The 20,318-nt window shown below is 35.9% G+C and overlaps 3 protein-coding genes and 1 long non-coding RNA gene across 8 annotated transcripts; 2 read left to right on the plus strand and 2 right to left on the minus strand.

The window, feature by feature from the left end:
• Positions 1-126: 126 nt before the first annotated feature.
• LOC113679646 (tRNA-dihydrouridine(47) synthase [NAD(P)(+)]-like) lies at positions 127-9,040 on the plus strand. Of its 5 annotated transcripts, none has more exons than XM_089182404.1 (15): positions 127-331; positions 739-1,411; positions 1,498-1,539; positions 2,527-2,616; positions 2,756-2,818; positions 3,037-3,153; positions 3,266-3,331; positions 3,755-3,871; positions 4,561-4,657; positions 5,107-5,185; positions 5,816-5,863; positions 6,096-6,183; positions 6,325-6,377; positions 6,521-6,649; positions 8,180-9,040. In XM_089182404.1, exons 1-15 carry the CDS (start codon positions 156-158, stop codon positions 8,262-8,264), a joined length of 1,923 nt encoding a protein of 640 aa, XP_089038530.1. In that variant the 5' UTR covers positions 127-155; the 3' UTR covers positions 8,265-9,040. The 5 variants fall into 5 exon arrangements, 4 of the variants coding, with proteins under 4 accessions (XP_089038530.1, XP_027052408.2, XP_089038532.1 ...); XR_016179749.1 differs by having other exon boundaries at positions 138-331; positions 6,535-6,649; XM_027196607.2 differs by having other exon boundaries at positions 143-331; positions 739-1,402.
• LOC149040659 (uncharacterized) lies at positions 7,660-9,579 on the minus strand. The gene is made up of 2 exons (XR_016179751.1): positions 9,469-9,579; positions 7,660-8,247 (listed from the first exon to the last, which is right to left on the minus strand). It is a non-coding gene; the product is annotated as an uncharacterized LOC149040659 (long non-coding RNA).
• On the plus strand, positions 9,085-18,164 carry LOC113679662 (ciliogenesis-associated TTC17-interacting protein). Its single transcript, XM_089182411.1, has 12 exons — positions 9,085-9,797; positions 9,912-9,979; positions 13,151-13,215; positions 14,581-14,701; positions 15,049-15,104; positions 15,519-15,608; positions 16,182-16,242; positions 16,358-16,461; positions 16,551-16,675; positions 17,045-17,124; positions 17,341-17,429; positions 17,704-18,164. The coding sequence occupies exons 1-12, from the start codon at positions 9,775-9,777 to the stop codon at positions 17,917-17,919; spliced, it is 1,098 nt and encodes a 365-aa protein (XP_089038537.1). The 5' UTR covers positions 9,085-9,774; the 3' UTR covers positions 17,920-18,164.
• Positions 18,165-18,168: 4 nt separating this feature from the next.
• LOC113679663 (uncharacterized) lies at positions 18,169-20,043 on the minus strand. Its single transcript, XM_027196624.2, has one exon. The coding sequence runs from the start codon at positions 19,890-19,892 to the stop codon at positions 18,870-18,872; it is 1,023 nt and encodes a 340-aa protein (XP_027052425.2). The 5' UTR covers positions 19,893-20,043; the 3' UTR covers positions 18,169-18,869.
• Positions 20,044-20,318: the final 275 nt, after the last annotated feature.

Here is a 20,318-nt window from a genome sequence, read left to right on the forward strand (position 1 = left end):
AATAATATGGCGGGAAATTAGAACTCGGCAAGCGCGCAGGAGTATTTTTTTTCTACCAATTAGAGATTGAATTAACTGTGACGTTGAAGTTTAGTTTCCTGGAACATTTCGCGAGGGCCTGAGTTCTATATGGAAACCAACTGCAAGCCCTGGGAATGAGTTGTTTCAATATGGCGGACGATGAAGGGAAAGGATTTTCTCCGTTAGAAACGACTAATGGTGGTGATAATTCTCAATCTGATACATTGGTAGAGACAAAATTAGATCTAGAATCTGTATCGTTGGTTCCTGATGTCAAACTCCGGCCTGGGGTAGCACCTATCAAGACTCAGTAAGTGTGTTCAAACGTTTTGAATTGCACGTGGCTGCTACAGAAGTGGAGCTTGCGTGAAGGTTACACTGTACGCTGTACGCTGTCCATCTATTCCACAAGTTAATTGGTATTTGTGTTTTTTGCTTGCTTTGGTTTGTTTCGTTCTGTAGTAAGCCTTCTCCTTGAATTAACCATCGGTGTGACCCACAATCTCAGACTGTGTTTAGTCGGAGTCACGTAAGACTTTCTGTATAACCTAATCATTTTATCTGAATCATTCTTAGTCTTAAAGATAAACTGATAAAATTATATGGCTTCACCGACAACCTGGCCACCTACTATTTCTTATTTTCTTTTTAATTTCAAACCTATTGCCTGCCTTGCCCCTCAGTTTTTCTTCTTTTCCTCTCAATTTTTTCAAACAGGTATTTAAAGAAGGTTTCAAAAAGTGCTGCAAATAAAGTGAGTTCAGATAAAAGTAAAGCATCATGCAATGAAGCTGAGAAAAAGAGACCTGTTTGTGAAGATGAGAGTGATAACAACAAAGCAGGAGAACCTTCTAAAAAGAAGAAAAAACGTGGAATGAACAAAGCCAGACCTCGGGCAGCAAAACTTGATTTTAGCCAGCAGTTGTGCACAAGTGTAGTCAAGGGAGAGTTGTGTGCATATGGTGAGAATTGTAGATATCTGCATGACATTGAAAAATATGTGACAGATCATAAGCTGCCCGATATTGGAGAAACCTGTGTGAACTTTGAGAAATATGGTAAATGTATATATGGAATAACATGTAGGTATGGGAAGAAGCATATTTCCCAGAATTATGAAAACATTGTAAATGAGGAATTGTACAAGGAGACTGCCCCTTCAATGACAAGGACTGTTTTAAGCAAAGAGCTCACATTTTCATTGAGGAAAAAACAGTACAAGTTTCCCAAAGCAGACATGTTCCTGGCACAGCTTGCAAAAGTGAAAGCCGAAGGTAAAGAATACAGTGAACTTGGAAGTTTGCAAAGACCATGTCCCAAAAGTGCAGGAGCCATCACAGACGAAGATGTCATCAAACTTAGACCACAAGAAATGAAAAAGGCATGTACGGTAACTATTCATTCAATAGGACACATGCTTTGAATATAAGCTGTCACTGAATAACTGTTGGTGGTCCTGTTTTTTCCTCCTTTCAGATCAATTTTGCAGACAAGCTTTATTTGGCACCACTAACAACTGTAAGTTATAATTTCCAACCACTTTATTGTGTGAAGCTGATGGGACTGTATCGGTGTTGAATTTTTCAGTGACACATTGTTAACTATTTGATCATACTGGGTCTCTACATGTATAACAGTTCAGCAATCAGTGATAAATGCTGTGAATACCAGTCAGTCAGGGGAAAAAAAAGGAAAATTTTGTACTGTTTTGACCAGACCCTGGTTAGAATAAACTCTGAGTAGTCTTACTATTTTTTCTCTTACTAGAGTTTTACCCACATTCTCAGGGCAGACTCTGGATAAAGGATAATTTCCAGAGTTCCAACATTTTTAAACCAAAGAGAAGCTCAAACTTTTTAGATTAAAGATTTTTCTTAGAATCCTGCTTTGAAATTTATGTAAGTTTCCTATTTAGAGAAATATTCAAACCATTGGCTGAATGAAAAGCAATGTTGATAATTAACGTTGGTTGATTTAACTTAATTGTTCCTTGTCAAATTTTGAGGCCTTCTTGTAAGTTACTTTTTTGTACTGTCGTTTCTGACCCTTGCTTTCACAAAAAATCTATTATTGGGACTCTTTGTCCCACACTCTTGATGACATGAAAAACATCTTTCTTTAAATCTATTATGCATGGACTCTGTGCACCTTTTTTTTCAAACAAACAGAGGCTTGATTTGCAATTCATGTCAGCCCTATTTTACATGTACTTTGTAGTTAATAGCTCCAGCCAAGAAGATAACTTGATAAGACATTTACCTTTATGTTTTACCTGTATTTAATAACACTGCACTTGCTTGTTAGCTCAGTTGGTTGAGCATTGCACTGGTATCACAGAGGTCATGGGTTCAAATCCCATATGGGCCTGAATTTTTTTCAGGTCTTATTTCAAGTACTAGTTCAGCAGTGTTCATTAGGTGCAAGAATCTTTTATATTTGTTTCTTCACCGCAATGCACATATATGATTTTCATATATCCACAATCATTATTTACTGCACTTGTAGGTTGGTAACCTGCCGTTTCGCAGAGTGTGCAAACAGTTTGGAGCAGATATAACTTGCAGTGAAATGGCCATGTGTACCAAACTACTTCAGGTCAGTCTCTTTGGCTAATAAAATTATTTTACAATGTTATCTTGATTTGCATTCCTAAAGGATTCTTTATTTTGTTTTTAGTTATGTTTTAAGTATATTTATAGTGAGAAAAATTAAGAAACTCAAATTGTCCTTGTAGGGCAGTATGTCAGAATGGGCCTTGCTGAAGCGCCACAGCTCTGAGGACATTTTTGGTGCACAAGTAAGGGACTTATCATTAGTTTGCAAAGTACTATCAAAAATGATAATTCCTTTTGATTTTTTTTCCAGTCTGTAGCCTCAAGTTTACCAAAGTCCAAATACAGTTACAATAATTTTATGCAAAAACAATTTGTTTATATGATGATTATAGTGAATAAATATCACTTGGTATATTTCATATTGTTTGTCAGAATACTGAATTTTCTGTTATATATGCAGCTATGTGGTTCATTTCCTGACTCGATGGCAAAATGTGCTGAGCTCCTTCAGAATGATGTTCCTGTTGACTTTGTGGATATCAATATTGGTTGCCCCATTGACTTAGTATTTAAACAGGTATGATGAATTGAGGGGTGCAAACTTTGTGGCTTTTAAGACATGTTGGGAATAAATCTTTGTGTTTTTTATGGATGGGATGAAAAGATGATATTTGCCCTTGGTTCTACAGGGAGCTGGAAGTGCTTTGATGGGCCGCATGGGAAAATTTGAGCAGATTGTCAGAGGAATGAACTATGTAAGTAGATTAGGAAAGCTTTTTATGAAATAAGCACTGATATGTTTTTCTTTTCTGTCAATAAAAAAATGATTTTCGAAGGAAATTCTGGTAGTGTATTGTTAACAAGGAAGTGAATATGTTGCATTTTATTTCACTGTAAGAATAATTGTTATTAAAGATTTACTTATTAATATATAAATTTGCACATTGTTGGCACAATTAAAAAGTTCATAATGATTAATATTGGTGGATGTCTTAAAAGGTCAATCAACATCTTATTTTTTAGTTATGAATGGCAAAACATTATCTTAAGTTATAGACTTTGAAATAAAAGTACTTAGGACTACTTTTATGAGCTTATTAACTTATATAGTGTAGATATCAATTGGTGTATTTTACTTTTCAATTTCATTTTATATTTTTTTTTTGTCTCCCTTCAAGGTCATGGATATACCTCTGACTGTGAAAATGAGAACTGGCATCAGTGATAAGAAAACTTCATGGAATGCACACAAGCTCATTTCCAATCTTAAGACATGGGGCATTTCACTGGCAACTGTAAGTAAATTGGAAACAAATTGGCTAAAGACAATCATAATAATTGAGGACAAAGAACATGTAATGGTCTAATCATCATCCATATATGCAAACTCATGTTGTGATTAAGAGTTCTGGTTGGTTCACATGTTATGCATTCTTGGTTGGGTAAACTGAGTTTTGAACTCTCAAACTGCTTCTTTCTGCCTCAGGGAAAGGTTTAGTGGTTGCATACTGACATCCAGATCAAGAGTTCTGGCTGTTTCACTTCTTATGCATTCTTGGCCAAGTAAACTATTTCGTTCTGTCCTAGCAAAATGATAAATAGTTACCAGCAAGCTGTCATGTAAACCTTAAGTGTAGAGGAGTGGGGAAATAAGTAACCAGATATAAACCATCATCTGAAGAAGTTGCAACACTGCTATTGGCCTAATGCCTGAGAGACAAAAGATTTGAAATTTGGGTGTAATCTGTGCTTGTCAAACCTGTCAGTCAGGGTGTGTGTCAAATCAAAGTTTCAAGCCTTCCAGGAGGGAGTAAGCTGTTCTACAGTTCTACATAACTATAATTAATGATAATTAATGATGATTCTATTTTTTTCAAATGGAATTGTAATTTGCTGTTAGTAGTGTGCTGTGACTGGTTGATATTTATGTTGCTGCTGTGCTCTAGGCTTGAGAAAAACCTTTTCTTTTTGTCTTTTTCTGAAGCTCCATGGACGCTCAAGGGAACAACGATACACAAGACTAGCTGACTGGGAGTACATTAGTGAGTGTGCTAAGGTTGCTGCACCAATGCCTCTCTTTGGTAAGAGAATTTTACTTTATTACTTTTTCTCTATCTTTTGAAACAGTTTCAATGTTGGATTTAATTTTTGATAATATCAAAAAAATATTGAATATTATTCAATATTCCGCAAGGTGAAATTATCCTGAGGAACCCTTAGTACGTGTATTTAGGAGTGTTAAGAGTGATAAACATATAATTTCTCCTCAAACTATCACCCCTGGATCAAGCATGAAGGTCATGAGAATAAGGGAGATGATCACCAAGTAAAGAAACTCTTAACTGTTAAACAAATTCTCCATGTCAGCACCTTAGGAAATGTATAGAGAACAGTAGGAGAATATGCATACTGATGTTAGGGTGTAATGGGTTAAACAAATTAACTGCAGCATTCACAGATTTCATCCAGAATTTTTTTTCATAATGTACAAGATTTTATAGTAAGTTACTGATTGTTCTGTTATTTTCAGGAAATGGAGACATCCTTTCCTATGAAGATGCTGTTTTACGAAGAGAGCAAACTGGAGTATCTGGTTTGATGATTGCAAGGTACAATGCTTAGTAGTTCCCTGAACTTGTAATATTAAGGAAATTCATATAATAGTATTACTTAGCTTTTTTTATTACTTGATGCAGTGTGATATAATGTGATGTTTTTTTCAAATGGTGGTATACATACCAGTAAATATTATCATGAATTTTATGATGATTGATTCTAAAACAATGAAATACTTACAAGATACTTTGGAATTACCTATAGGAGGGTATTATTCTTAGTATTATTTTGTGTTTAAGTATAATACGATTTTATTCACCATCATAGAGATTACTATCATTAGATAGTTATTAATCCAAGTAAACATCACTAGATGTGTAAGTTTAAGATACTTACAGTATTAACCCTTCAAATCCAATGTATAACCAAGAGAGAATTTCTCCTTACAATATCAATACAGTATCAAGCAGTCAAGTGATGAGAATTAAAAAAAAACAATTAGAGTAATATTAGTTGATCCAATACCAAATTATCCAAACTAACATCATGAGAATGGTATGACAGACAGTGAGGAGAAATACTTAAAGATCGTGGAAGTGAAAAGGGTGAAATGACAATATTATAACAGATGGCAAGGAGACCCTTTGAATTCACAGGGCTTACATTTTCAACTTTGTTTTCAGAGGGGCTCTGATTAAACCATGGATATTTACAGAGATAAAAGAAAACAGGTAGGAACTTTCTCATTAATCAGAGCTGATGTTTATAGTTAATGCTTTTATAAAATGAAAAATTACAGTTAATTTTATTTCATAATGGTAACCATGTCTTGCAAAGATGTGAAAATTTCCAGGAGTACAATCTATGTATAGCTGGTGGAGTTTGAAATTTTGATAGCTGTTTGATATGGTGCTATTGTAGAGTATGCATTTTTCTTATGAACGGTGATTTATTTTGTTTCAGACATTGGGACATATCGTCCAATGAACGTTTTGACATGCTGCAGGATTTTGCCAATTTTGGCCTGGAGCACTGGGGATCTGATACAATGGTATGTTTTCCCTAAATTAATTCTAGACATGTATGTCATTAGTTGTTTTTTACATTCAGGTATATAATGTGAATATTTGGTCACAACTGGCTACACACTCAGCAACATGTGTAGATGAGGATATTTTGTTATTTCCTGTAGGGAGTGGAAAACACAAGGCGGTTTCTTCTTGAGTGGCTTTCATTTCAATGTCGGTAAGTCTGCTCAGATAGTAAATAAATATGCTTACAGCCTAGAAAGTTCAACAAAAAGTTCAAACAGGAATTGACTGCATTTCAAATAATATACAGATTGCTCAAAAAGTGTAGCATTCCTCTTAACTTTATAATTTTCTTAGGTATATTCCTACAGGTCTGTTAGAACGGCTCCCACAGCGAATCAATGAAAAACCTCCACCATATTTTGGTCGAAATGATCTGGAAACTTTGTTGTCAAGTGGAAACTCTGCTGATTGGGTTAAAATAAGGTAAAGCAGTACATGCAGAACTGTCTGACCTCTTTAATTTATTCTGGTAATTCCATTGTTTGTATATTGTGGCAGGTATATATGTTGTTTATAAATAAATGCTTCACCTGTTTACCATTAATTTAATGTGAGGTACAGTAGCCCAACAGTTGGTCTACTGGACTCTTGGTCAAGAGGTCTGGGTGGGAAACCTGGTGGGGTTCTCATGATGAGTCTTGGGGAAAGACTCTTTACTCCTACCATGCCTCATTCTCTCCAGCCAGGAGTGCAGAGGGACAGTGCAGTCGAACCTTGATCATCTGGACTCGTTGGGACTCAACAAAATAGTCCAGATAATTGAGGGTCCGGATAATCAAGAATATGAATATTAATGAGGAACAACAACTGATTAAATTACAAAAGTGACATTTAATTGTGAAACAAAACACAAATGGACTAGATGATCGTGAATAAACATTCATGACACTGTGCAGCTTGTTTATCTCGCATATATACCATGCCAAACAAGCCAATTGCACGTGAAATCTCTCTTAGCAAGAAAGCAACTTTAAGCCCATCAGAACTCATTCAAATGTTCTTCATTAGTCACAATGTGTGCAAGCGTTACTTTTGCTTTTTGAAAGCCAAACAAACTTGCATTTACTTCACTTTTCAATGCTCTAGTTTTAAAGAATATGGCTACAGATCTTGATCATGACTAATAAATTTTCATGACAAAACTGGCTTTGGAGAAAAAGTCTGGATAATCAAGAAATCTGGATAATCGAGATCCAGATAATTGAGGTTCGACTGTACTGCATGAACTGCATTTTTTGTAACTCTTTGATCCCTGAGAGTTACTTGCATTTAAATTCTCTTGACAACATCGCCCCCGAATTTCACATTAAGGTCACAAGAATAAAGGAAATGATTACAAATGAAAGAAGCTCTTGGCTGGGAAACAAATTCTACTTGTCTGGACCTTAGGAATTGCAAAGAGAACATTATAGAGAATATGCACGCAGATGTTAGGATGTAAATGGCTTATTTTAGTTATAATTAGCAAAACCAGCTAAAAGCTGAACTCTAATTGCTTAAATTATTTTTTGTGGGCCTTCTCGTCATTTGAATTTCACAATAAAAAGTTTGTGGTTCACTAGACTGTGTAATTTTGCTGGAAAAGGATACAGAATGCATGATCATCATCACATAATTTTGAAAATAACTTTTAAGATCACAAAAAGCAGTGATGTAAAGTTCTTGTAAAGCAATACGTTTTGAAAGACCATGAAGGTTAAACTCTGATGAAGAAAGAAAAAGATTGAAATATTATTTAACAAGGATGACTGCATAGGGTAATATACACTGACATGTAGCTTTCTGGGCTGTTTTTGGAGTTGATGCCAATGGTTTTGCTGTTTTCTTCAAATTAAAGAAATGTTAAAATTTTTTTACTACAAATTTTGGAAAGTGATCTGCTAATGTCTGATGAATTATCAGTGCAAAATGATAAGAATCTGATAATTTTTTTCTTTGCATTTTTCTTTCCAGTGAGATGCTCTTAGGTCCTGTCCCTTCTGGATTCTGCTTCATACCCAAGCACAAGTCAAACTCCTACACTGAAACCGAAGGATAGAATAATAGAACTTTTACTTTCTCAATGAAAATCAGCTACAGTAATTGTAGGTTTAAAGATAGTATCCACAAATATTTGAGGGGTGCTTATCATCTTCTTTGTCATGCATTATAACTGCCTGGGGCGCCAGGATTAAAGATCATATCAAAATGTAGATATCTGGTTAAAATGTTCAGCTTTTTCATAAATATTTTTGAAGATCTGGTAGGCATTGATTTTCTTTTATTGTTTTCTTGGAGGAAAAGTTAATGAATGGACTGAAATGTAGTCAATGGTAAAAAAAAATGAAGTGAACACATGGTGTATGGATGTCATCTTCAAAACAGTCCATTATGGTACTTCCAAATCTTAAATATAATGTATGATGTCTATGATTGGTGGAGTGGAAAAAATGATGAAAGAGCCAAAAACCTGATAAACCCTGGACCCATTCCAATCAAACAGAAACCAAAATTTTGAAGACTTACAAAAATATCCAGACCAAACAGTGATTTATTAATGTTCTCAGCAGCTGTTCGGATCGTTTGTAATGTGGTTGCTTTCTAAAACTGTGAGTAATGGTTCATTTTTCTCCAAAATTGTCAAAATTATGTGTGGTGTATTTTATGAGGCCATGACTGGTCAAGGAAATGATTGTAGTGTTGTACTAGCTTGAATTGTCACAGAAAGTTCCTCCATGACTCAGCGAGTTTTGTACAAGAGCAATAAAACTCGGTCTACGCGCAATAATGGGGTGTTGAGTGACTAAGACAATAAAAATGATTAATTGAAATAAATGTGAAAATTTGGAACTGCTTTTTAAATTCATATTTGAATTGTTGAGCCATATTGTGTGCCAAATTCTTTCCTCTTCATAGAATCTGAATTTTATGGCTTTTGCATGTTGATATTCGTGGGTAAAATGGCACCAATCCACTGTACCAACCCCCTCGATACTAATGTGTCAAATAACTAAGCAATGGATCAGTTTGCATCAGTTATTTTTGCATAAAGGGAGGAAACTTGTCAATTACTTTGAAAGATGTAGCCCAAGGCCTCTTCACGATCTGGTGACAATTCGCGTTTTTAATTTCCTTTACAACGTCGCACAACGCGGAAGTTACATAAGATCTTGGAAAATGAAAGTGTGATATCTCGTCCATTCAATCACAACATATAATATTTTTTCAATAGCCCCATTCCGTAAAAAATTAAAAATATCTACCTTTTTTTGCCATGCCATTCGATTGTAATGGCTAATAGATGACTCTTTCACCAACAAAATCAGAGTCACAGTGACGACTCGAATATGATTGCTTCGCTCATCGGGGCTTCACTCACGTCTATGACGTAACGGTCGCCAAGGTTACAGGGTCTCAATTCCCCGCGCGGGAATTTGTTATTGATATGGAGCCTGTTGGCAATGCTGAGTAACTTGTGATATGGACGCTTTTCTTCTCTTCAGTTTCTAAAGATGTTGATCAATAAGTGACGCAGTGAATTCAGCTGGTTCTTTTGTCACACAAAGGAAATGGACACAGAAAACGGAGTAAGGTACGATCGAAGCGCCAATTTGTCGACGCGATGCTGTCATCTTCGTCTGCACTGTATTTATTTTATCGGATAAAAATCAGCTATGTTAATTTGAGCTCTTTTCTGTATTTTCAGTGCCGAAAAGTTTACCGCTTCCCTGGCGAAAGCAAGCGAGAAAGCGGTGGCATATCTGGGTAGTGTAGGTAAGCGATCAAAGTTTGGGCTAAGTAGCACTTGCCCTTGCATTATTTTGACGATGTTATTGTCTGTTGTAAGTTTGGATAGTTTTGAAATTTCGTTTATCATCTTAGAATTATGCCACGAACAACCTGCTTGGCGAATCGTAGAAATCTTGTCGTCTTGAGTTTATTGAAAAAACTGTCAGTCTCTTAAATGCAAGATGCGCTTTGCATCAACTTAACCCCTCGTGTGTATTTTGTAGACTTTTAGCTTCCTAGCGATACATTTGTTTAAACGTGTCGTTGTCTTGGGGGCTAAATTAAAACTGAAAGGTTTGGTTTAAACTTATGTTTCATTTTGGGTTTCGTCTGAGGATGTTTTATCCAGCTGAAAGGAAGCACAGTGAGGAATGTTTTGTTAGTTCGTTAAATACCAAATTGCATTGATTCCCGGAGCATTTCAATAAAAGATTGAATGTCGAAAAATATGACAACACATGTCAATATTGATTAGAGGAAAAAAATTCAAATGAGCCTTCCTCCGAAGAAAATCTTTTTAATCCACTTTTCCTACGAGATTAGGGAAATGAATACACCAACTAAGTTAAGAGTTTTTGATCAAACGAACGATAGTACAAATAAAGTTGAATGTAAATTTCCGCACAAACTGATAGCCGACGGCAACAAAAGGGCGATGAGAAGTCTGAATGAAACATTTGTTTTTGATTTGAATAAATATGACAATGGACGTATTAAGTTGTACGAAACTCGATCTCTTTGCTTTCGCAACAGTTAGTACCAAGGGCTTGTATTGCAAAGATAGCACGAATTTTAGAGTTTTTGAATTGCTCATGTGGAACTTGATATCTTTATTTTACCATCGTCTAAAATTAGAAACATATATAGCAATTGGAAATGTTGCGTTCTCAAGAAAGCTTTTTATCGGACATACTTGTATTAAAATTGCCACCTTGCTTTTGATTTTCTTTCAAATAATTACATAAAAGCAAAGAAAAAAAATGAGGTCGTTTGAGTAATTTCACAATATTAGGCCAGGTGGGATACCGGTTTATGACCAACATTGTTATTCAAATCTTTGTCACTTGAACAGCTCATTTTAATGGTTCCAAACTAACTCTTTGTTCTAAACAGAATTATTTCTGTTGTTAAGAATAGACTTGTTAAGAATGAAAAAAGAAATCTAGTTTTCAAGAAAGCTTTTAAAAGCTTACATTTGATATGGTTTCTGATGACATAAAAAAATTAGAAATGGGTGTCCTTTCAATTAAAATGTATTTATCACTGTACACTTCTATCCCGTGTGGTTAAATAAATTAAATTATTTCATCTTGTGCAAATTGTACAGACAAACAAGTTAATTCGTCCGTTCATATGACTTTTTTTGTTTTTTTTGGCATAATTATGTGGTGGGAGAGATCAGTGTCTTTGTGTGTTCTCCTATGCACAAAAAAATGAAACCAGCATCTTTTAATGAAACTTCTTTAGTAATAAAAAATTCTTCTTTGTCAATCAAAGTTATGTTTGTTATCCTTTTATGTCTAATATGCATGCATCACTGGGCAGATAGATCTTGAGAATATAAAACAAGACTCAAATGTTGATCAAGGATTTTTTGAGCAATCTGATGGAAAACCTTACATCTGCTAAAATAACCTTCCTCAGTCAGGAAAGGAAGAGTGTGCTATATATTCTTTCTTGATGTGTTTCTTGTTGTCTTTCTCTCATTGTGCAGCCAGTGGGCTGGCATCAAAAGGAGCGGTTTGTTAATATCACAAAGTCTCATTCATTATACTAACTTCAACCTGGTACCATTAGCAAACAACCCATTTCAACATTTGTATGTTTGATGCATTCCTTAGAAGTTAATGATTTTGTGTGCACGGAATGTAGTAATAGCCTTTACCCCAAAGGTTTCTCAACACCCTTTACAACAAAACCACTAAGTTCATATGTTTTCTGAAGGATTTCAGTTGTGCAAGTGTGTGCTACATTCCCATTGAGTTTGCTGATGATGTGTGTACTGTCAAGCAAAGAAAAATTAAACTTCCTTTCACACATCATACAAAGTACCATACTGATTGACGATTGGTTCATACGTCAGCTGTGTGTTCATTGACGTATATACAGATATAAAGCATTTGGGAAGTTTAGAGGGCACTCTACAAACTAAAGATGGATCAGCCACTACCAGTATCTAGATAGGGTGATAAGAAATTAATTTACATTTGAAAGCAGTAAGGTTTGTATCATGACAAGGTCACACTAAGCCTCACCCCTGTTCAAAGGCTTGGCAACCACACACAAAACCCTAAAATGGACTATTTTCTATCTAGGTACTTTTCTCAGTATAGTCACTGTTAAGTATGTTGTCTTAAGTTTTTTTGATGTAGTATAGCGTATGGACCTTATCACTCATAACATTTGGGGAAAAAATTGTGACATTATGACATTCATTTTTTTGAAAAGAAAACATGACAAGCTTGCTACAATAAAGTGATAATATTTAATAATGATATTGTTGTAGTAAGTAAATTATATAAACAAGGGTGAAGAGGAAATATAGACGCAAAAAAGACAGACACAAATCATAAGCATACATTGCATGGTTAAGCTAGTAGAAAGCAGAATTTAACAATTTTAACCCTGGTCATAAGAGTCACAAGCATCTAGTTTATTCTTACAGTATAATACTGCTCAATGATTTATAAAGATCATGAGTCTAAAAGAAAGATCACCACCTTTGGAGGCTTTGATTGTTAATCATGTTTGTCTAGTTCATATCAAAGGAAATGTATAGACATTATGAGGAATGAATAATATGGTCATTGATGTCTGGGTGTAAAGGGTTAATTTGTGGTCTGGTGTGGAGTATTGTGGGTTTGAAAATCCATAATAGGGTTACAGCACACTAAGTTTTACTCTTCACACTGTAATTCCCATATGTGCAAATTCTCCATACTGTTCTGTATACATTCCGCTAAAGTACTGAAAAGGAGAATTTTAACAGGTAACAATTAAGAGCTTCTTTAGTTGGTGATCAAACCCTTTATTCTTGTGATTAATGTGAGATTGGAAGGTGTTACTGTAGGAGAAATTAGAAGCCAGTCACTCTTAGAGGTCAATCAAAGGGTTAATCAGTTTTTCTCAACTGAACCTTTATTTTTCTTCAAACAGATGATGAGATATGGGAGTCATTGTTGTTTTCTGACTCACTGGTGACTACATCTCAGACTGGCAGAGTAAGTCCATCTTTGTAATATTTTCTATGTTGAATTATTCAAACTAAAACCAATCTAATTCACCATTAGTGTTAATTCCCATCCTTGTTTTAACTTTGATTTGTCATTTCCTGGTGAAGATCTTTCAAGTATCTTTAAGGATCCTACAAGATCTTCTTGAGGACCTTTGAGGATCCTCTTGAGGATCTTCATGAGGATCTTTGGAAAATCTTTGAAGATCTTTAAAATTCTTGTTAAGATCTTCATTTTCTTGCCAAGATCTTCAAGGACCTTTGTTTTCTAGCCAAGATCTTCAAGGATCTTCAAAGTTCTTGTCAAGATCTTCAAGGATCTTTCATTTTCTTGCCAAGATCCTTGAGGATCTTGTACAGATCTTTAAAGATCTCGACAAGATCTTTGAAGATTCTTTAAAAATATTTGAAAATTCTTTGAGGATCTTCCAAATTCTGGTTAATATAGATCTTTGAGGATCTCTATTTTCTTGCAAGGATCTTCAAGGATCTTTAACTTTCCTGCCAAGATCCTGAACAATCTTGTCATCAATCTTCAGAGATCTTGTTGAAAATTTTGAAGATTCTTAAAGATCTTGGCAAGAAATTGAAAGATCTTTGAAGATTTTGACATGCAATTTAAAGATCTTGGCAAGAGATTTGAAGATCCTTAAAGATCTTGACAAGAATGTCAATGATCCTTGAAGATCCTGGCAAGGAAATGGAAGATCGTTGAAGATCTTGGCAAGAATGTTATAGAACCTTCAAAATTTTGACAAGAAAATAGGCATACTTAATGATAGGTTTATAGAGTGAAGCATGAACTTAACCACCAAAGATGTTAACTACTGAAGAATGGATCTAGAGGTCTGATTAATGCTCACTTGATGTAAACAACAAGGTGACAATGGGTTAAATGGCTTCTAGTGATATTTACCTTTCTTCTAAACTGACTGATATAATTACTTTGGTTTTATTTTACAACACTCAAATTTCTCTTTTCTCCTATACAAAGGTTCATTGCTTTTGTTTGTATAACGTTTTGTTATGATTAAAAAAACAAACAGGTTTTTTCTTTTATTTAAGATGCAAGATAAGAACTGCAAAGAACAAAAGTGGACAGTCTTTGCTCAATTGTTTCAGTAAAGTTGATATAGCTCTGCAAGTTTTGAAGACCATCCATAGACTGAAGTAGAGCAACACCAACACAGACAAATTAGACTTTAAAACATCAGTGTATCTTTGTTTAGAATGCATGATGCTCTTAATGATAGTTTTAAGTAGACCCTGGCTAGTGGAAACAAAATAGCAGTAATTTTCTTTACATGTACAGGTAGTTCCCAATGATATTTGAGGCGGCTTTTCTTCACTCTAGGAAATAGGTGAAATGACAATAACTGTGGAAAACACTCTGTGGAGAGGAGAGCCTTGTTATCTTGTTCATGCTAACAGCCATGGGTCTATAGACCAAGTACCTATTGGGACATCAGTAACAGGTTAGCTATTAATCACGTGTTGGCCCTTTGAACACTAAGAGTGACTAGTATCTAATTACTCCTTACAATTTCACCCTCGAATCATACATTAAGGTCGCAGGAATGAAGGTAATGATCACCAACGAAAGAAGCTCTTGATTGTTAAACAAATTCTCCTTGCTAGCACCTTAGGAAATATAGAGAACAATATGGAGAATATGCATACTGATGTTAGGGTGGGAAGGGTTAATGGATGGTTGAAAAGGTGATCTCCATGTTCATGTGATATTTACTTTTGTACTGACTCTACAATGTATGGAAACAATTCTACTTCATTACTGTTAGTAACTGTTTTGTTTTTGTTACAGCTTATGTTGGAAGATCTCTTCAGACATTTGAACAAACCCATTATGAATATGTCAAGGTAAGGACTTCATAAAACTGTGTTCATTATTATTACACAGATGAATTTCTGATAAACATATGAGGCAAATTTAGTGTACAACTGAGTTTTCAGTTGGAGATTTTAAACCCATGCAGGCAAGTGGTTTATTTAAAAATAACTACCCCTTTTTCTGCAATGACTGCAAAACACTTCCATGTTTTGAATTATATTTTGAACAGAGATTCTTATCATATGGGAAGTACAGTTAAAAAATTGGGGAATATTTTGATCCGACATCTTGGTAATAATAAATTTTACTTAAATATAAGTAAAGCAAGTTAAAGAGCAGTTTGTCAATATGCATCAGTCACTTCACACTGCTGAGGAGAGATTGATCAAGAAACTGTTGATCAAATGTAGAGTACTTTTCAGGAGACTTTGATATGTTTGTAGATACCGGATAACCCTCTGGATAAAAAGACTCTTATTGTACTGGATGAGGATGGGACATACTCTGTAAAGAAGACTGAATCACAAGGAGATGTAAGTCATCTTTTGAAGTATGACAATAAATAGATAAATGAATAGTGATGTAAGATAAAAGGGGAAAAGAAAGGACATCTCAATCCGAGGTCAGAAAGTCAAAGGAGGATAGAGAGAGAAATTTTTAGTCCTCCACTGTAAGTGGGGTGGAATAAGTTCAAAATTCAAAAGTAGACCAGTTGTGTGTTGGTTACCCTCCTTTTCACTGTGTTTGGCATGCTAGCCTGTTACTCAAAGTTTGTGGGGCATCTTAAGCTATTTCTCCTTATTCAATATGGCCTTTTTTGACAACTTTGGATTTGCTTGTATGACACTTGATCAAAATACATCTAGCATTTTAAAGTTCTTGGTACATGCAACTGATACACCATAGACCTCAACAGAGGCTCTGAAGAATCTAGAAATTGAGTTTGTGGCCTCATGATATTTTTCTTTTTGCAATTGAGTTTTGTGAAAACATACTTGGGTCAACTCACACATCTTACTTTCTTAAAGACAAATTATTCAATCCGTGCCAAAAATTTTTTTCACCTGTGTTTTCTGGCTTGCTTTGATAATTTTCATTTCTTGTAGGAAATGCAGAGAACTGACAAATATTTCAAAAAAGAATTGTTCCAGGGTTTTATATCTGAAGGTCAGTTTCTATATTCATATGGCGTTTTCATTCATTCTTGTGTTTGTTTCCTCTTTCATTCACGTGACCATTGTCTCTTGACATGCATTATTTACTTATCTGTATTTTTTTGCAGGTTCTAATCTGTTGCTACAGAGAATCATGGTAAAAAGAGGAGTTCCCGAGGACATGACATTTGTTGCATTTGACTCAACAACTAGTCTGTGTACTTCATCTTATGTACGAATCTGCATCACATTGAGTTTTTATATTGTTGTGTTTTTGTTTCGGGAGAAGAAATTTAGCATCTTGCCTTTACTCCCTCACAGAAAATGCTTGGCAAGTCAGAGAGGAGAATTGGTTTGCAACAAGTTCATGCGGTAGGACTGAATCGTACGATTCATTCAGTTGAGGAGTCGCCTACCACTTGGGAATCGTACTTCTTGTCGACAGGGTGAGTTTTAGTGTAACATTTTTCTTTGTTTTAATCAGATTTGTGGAGGCATAGCTTAGTGGTTTAAGGTGTTGAGTGTGAAATCTTAAGCTTCCAGGTTCAATTCCCTTATTCTGACCGGAAATTCAATTTGTTTCTCAGTAGTCTCGTGTTCAGCTTCTCCTCTGTGTTTTGTTATCAACCAACTAGGTTGATTTGCCTCCACTAATTTACATTTTCGATAAATTTTTCTCCCATAACTCCAAAAGGCCAGATGTATCTTAGACTCAAAGACACTTTTGTAAAACAATGGAGACTGTGAAACTCATGAAATTTAAGTTGACTGAAAGTTTTTAAAGGCGAGTGTGTTTAGAGAACTCTTTCTCGTAGGCATCTCGCAAGTCGAACACAGCTGGGGTCTGGGGTGACCATGACCTTGTCAAGAATTCCAGAGGAACATCAGATTACAAGTGAGTGTACATGAAACAAGATTATTCATCTCGTTATTCCAAGTTGTGATTAGCTATTTCGAGTATTTTGTTTGTATGTTTTTTTTTCAGAATGTTGTATTTTTTACAAATAGAGATGGCGTCAAGAAGTTGTTAAACTGGAAATAACCCCTGAGATCTATTGCGATCGCTGTTTACAGATTATTTTAGTCATAATATTTTTGCAAATTTTTTTAGATACAGACTTATCAGAAGAGACAACAGAAGTTAAACCACTCAAATGGGAAGAAGATATGCAACTATTTTCGCGTTTTTTAGACCGAAAGGTAGGGGTAACTATTTTAGTCCGTTTGTATGTACCTTTAAGTTGTGGTGAGAGCGTAAACGACTTACGACATATTAAGGAGACACACAGTGTTAACTTTGCTAAGTTTTGACTCTTTGACTCTCAGTATCTCATAATTAATTCTCCATTTTGTGTGCTGCATATTTCTTATAAAGTTAGGTCTGAGAACATTTTTGCAGAATCATAATGTAAATCTGTAAAAACAGGCTTCAGGACTGTTAGAACTGATTTTTACACCTCTCGTGTGTTTTCAGGCGGAGTTGGCTGACGATCACGCAACCTACATGAGGAGGCATCCAGAGCTGCGGGCTCTCCTTGCCGACTTTCTGCAATTCTTACTGCTTCGAAAACCTGATGACGTCACCGGCTTCGCCTCTGAGTTTTTTGGCGCGTTTTCTACAGCCGCGCCCTCTGTACCTTCATTCGCTCGCTCTTCTCCAGGTCCTGCGCGACCTTCCTCCATGCCTTGAGGACTTTGAGATACTTGGCCTCATGCAGTCCTTCCTCGCACCCCCTTCAGACAAGCAGCTTCTGTCAATATTGTACATGATACGAAAAGAGAATTCATTTAGTTTAAGTTACAATGTTTTCCTTACCTCATGAAATTTTTATTAGTGTGTTCTCGGTGGTGATTTTAGCAGTTGATCAGCTCAAATATGGGTGAGAAGCGTTAAGTAGTCATTTGTCTCTAATTAAAGGATTCATGGCTCACCAAGTTAGTTTCTTCTTGTTTATTTCGAAAGATAAACCTTTTCGAAAGACGGTGACTGAACAATGTACCCTTTGAGCTTAAAGCTTGCCACATTGTACTTTCCCTTACAGTAGTGTTACGTAACTCATTTTTGTTCTTCATTTCATGCCTCCACTCAATATGTGGAAAATAAGAAAAAAGGGCGTGAGGGCATCCTCTGCGTACTAAGCCCCCATCCAGTCCTCAGCGATTTCCTTTGAAAACGCGCACTTTTTGATACATGATAAAGTGGCGGCAAATACTATTCCTTAATTTCCACCGGAGATTCGTGAACTTGGGAAAAAGTGAAAGAAATGTTAACAGAACTCAATCGTATCATATTTGGTAACGATAACTGTCTCAGAGGCAGTTGTTGCTCATCCCCAGGGACAATCGTACTCACGAACCGTTCCTTTTGATCACATGTACAAAAGAAGAGAAGAGTCTGGGACGGTGTGTTGTGATGTGGCATCCTTGATGTACAAAAGATCTGTGAGCACAAAATCTAGGAGCTCCCATAAGCTCTAAGAAAAGTACCCTCGCTGACTACATGTGTGAAACGTTGAATCATCACACGATTCCTATCTGCTTGCCAAGTGCATAATGCGCGGAGATTTAATTTAATGTCCTTTCATTGTTTCAAATCAGGCTGGAAAACAAAATCTTTTGACGAAATTGTATTGAATTAAACTAAACACTTGTCTCGATTTGAGGATTGTATTTTCTCGCCAGTAAAAAGCGTATGGACTTTCTGTAAGATGGCAGTCTCCACGCGAAAATAAATGCATCGGCAGCAGCCTTTACGAAAAGAAAAAGATCAGTTATTCTTAACAAAATATTCAAAACGACTTCCTCTTTCTGGTTCCGGTATTGTTTGTACAAGAAAACGTAAAATACACCAATGTGTGGAAAAGCCGAAAAGAGCAATATTGCAGCGAGGTAAAACGTCATCAGAACAAAATTTCTGTCGTAATTGCGGCTGCGAGTTTGTAGAAGTCTTTTTCCGCTAGTTTTTTGCGGAGATGCGGCATTGCTGTGAAGATGAAATAATAAACTGGTCGTTCGAGTGATTTTGTGAACCTGCAAGTGTCCTTTAAAAGCCCTATATATTAAAATCTGAAGGACGGCGAGTATCGCTGAGATAACTGTGGAATGCAGTGTCAAATTCAGTTTGAAAAACAAGATTTGATCCATGCCTAAAACAGGTAGGAGGCTGAATACGGTGAAGTACAACCATGTTGCCATAACGGATGAGAGTACAAATCTCTTTCTGATCCAAATCTTGTATTTGTAAGGATATTCTATGGCAATAAACTGTACAAAGGACAGCATCAGCACCATCACGAAGGAAGCATTCAGCGAGGCTGTCGAAAGGATTGAGCTGATTACAAAAAGCGTGTGTGAGATGACTTGAAATTTATCGCCGGCTGCAAAGTAGCGTACAAGAAAGTATAAGGCGAAAAACGGCTCAACCAGCAAGCCACACAAAAGGTCTGCTATCGAAAGACCAAGAACAAAATAACTTGTCGGTTTCTTGAAATAGTTAAGAGGATCTTTGATAATTGTGGTGATTAACAAAATGTTTGTGGCCACTGTTATGGGACTCAGAAATGCAAGCGTGCATGCAGAAGCCAACTCAATCCGGGAGTATGCCCCATTTTGGATCGAAGAGGAACTCCAGTTTGCACTCAGGTTTGAAGACTGTTCACTCATTGTAAACACACACACACAGACTTGTCTTCGCGTCAGGTACTCTAAGCATCCAGTGTCTCGTGGCGCGGATGAGTGTTATAATTATTTTGTGAAACTCCTGTTTTCGCCCCTTTTTTTTCAATTCAGCGATTGTGAACTTGTTTTTTACGCCGCGTGGTGAAACAAGTTGGATAGTTCATCAAACTGATTGTTTTAATCATCCGGTTTCGTGTACGTTCCCACAACACTTCAATCCCAAGCTGATGAAAAACCAACAAATTATTACCGCCGTATGTTAATCATCTCTTTGCTTACAATATAGATTAATGTTGGACCAGCTTTTTAAGGGAAATTGCAAAATGCGTTCCCGAAAAAAATTCAGATGCTGAAGAGCGAATTCATAAATTTACTCACAGCGAGAAAACCAAAAATATGGTCTCAAGTCTA

This window comes from Pocillopora damicornis, chromosome 9, assembly GCF_964200805.1.
Source record: "Pocillopora damicornis chromosome 9, jaPocDami1.2, whole genome shotgun sequence".
Classification (NCBI taxonomy): Eukaryota; Metazoa; Cnidaria; class Anthozoa; order Scleractinia; family Pocilloporidae; genus Pocillopora; species Pocillopora damicornis.

What these genes read in the sequence shown, in the direction of transcription:
- LOC113679646 (XM_089182404.1), top strand. Translation starts at nt 156, where the DNA reads ATGAGTTGTTTCAATATGGCGGACGATGAAGGGAAAGGATTTTCTCCG. An exon ending in TTGACTTAGTATTTAAACAG is followed by an intron (nt 3,154 to 3,265) that starts GTATGATGAATT and finishes TTGGTTCTACAG; the next exon opens with GGAGCTGGAAGTGCTTTGAT. An exon ending in TGCACCAATGCCTCTCTTTG is followed by an intron (nt 4,658 to 5,106) that starts GTAAGAGAATTT and finishes TGTTATTTTCAG; the next exon opens with GAAATGGAGACATCCTTTCC.
- LOC113679662 (XM_089182411.1), top strand. Translation starts at nt 9,775, where the DNA reads ATGGACACAGAAAACGGAGTAAG. An exon ending in GGCATATCTGGGTAGTGTAG is followed by an intron (nt 9,980 to 13,150) that starts GTAAGCGATCAA and finishes TTCTTCAAACAG; the next exon opens with ATGATGAGATATGGGAGTCA. An exon ending in CGCGTTTTTTAGACCGAAAG is followed by an intron (nt 17,430 to 17,703) that starts GTAGGGGTAACT and finishes GTGTGTTTTCAG; the next exon opens with GCGGAGTTGGCTGACGATCA.
- LOC113679663 (XM_027196624.2), bottom strand. Translation starts at nt 19,892, where the DNA reads ATGAGTGAACAGTCTTCAAACCTGAGTGCAAACTGGAGTTCCTCTTCG.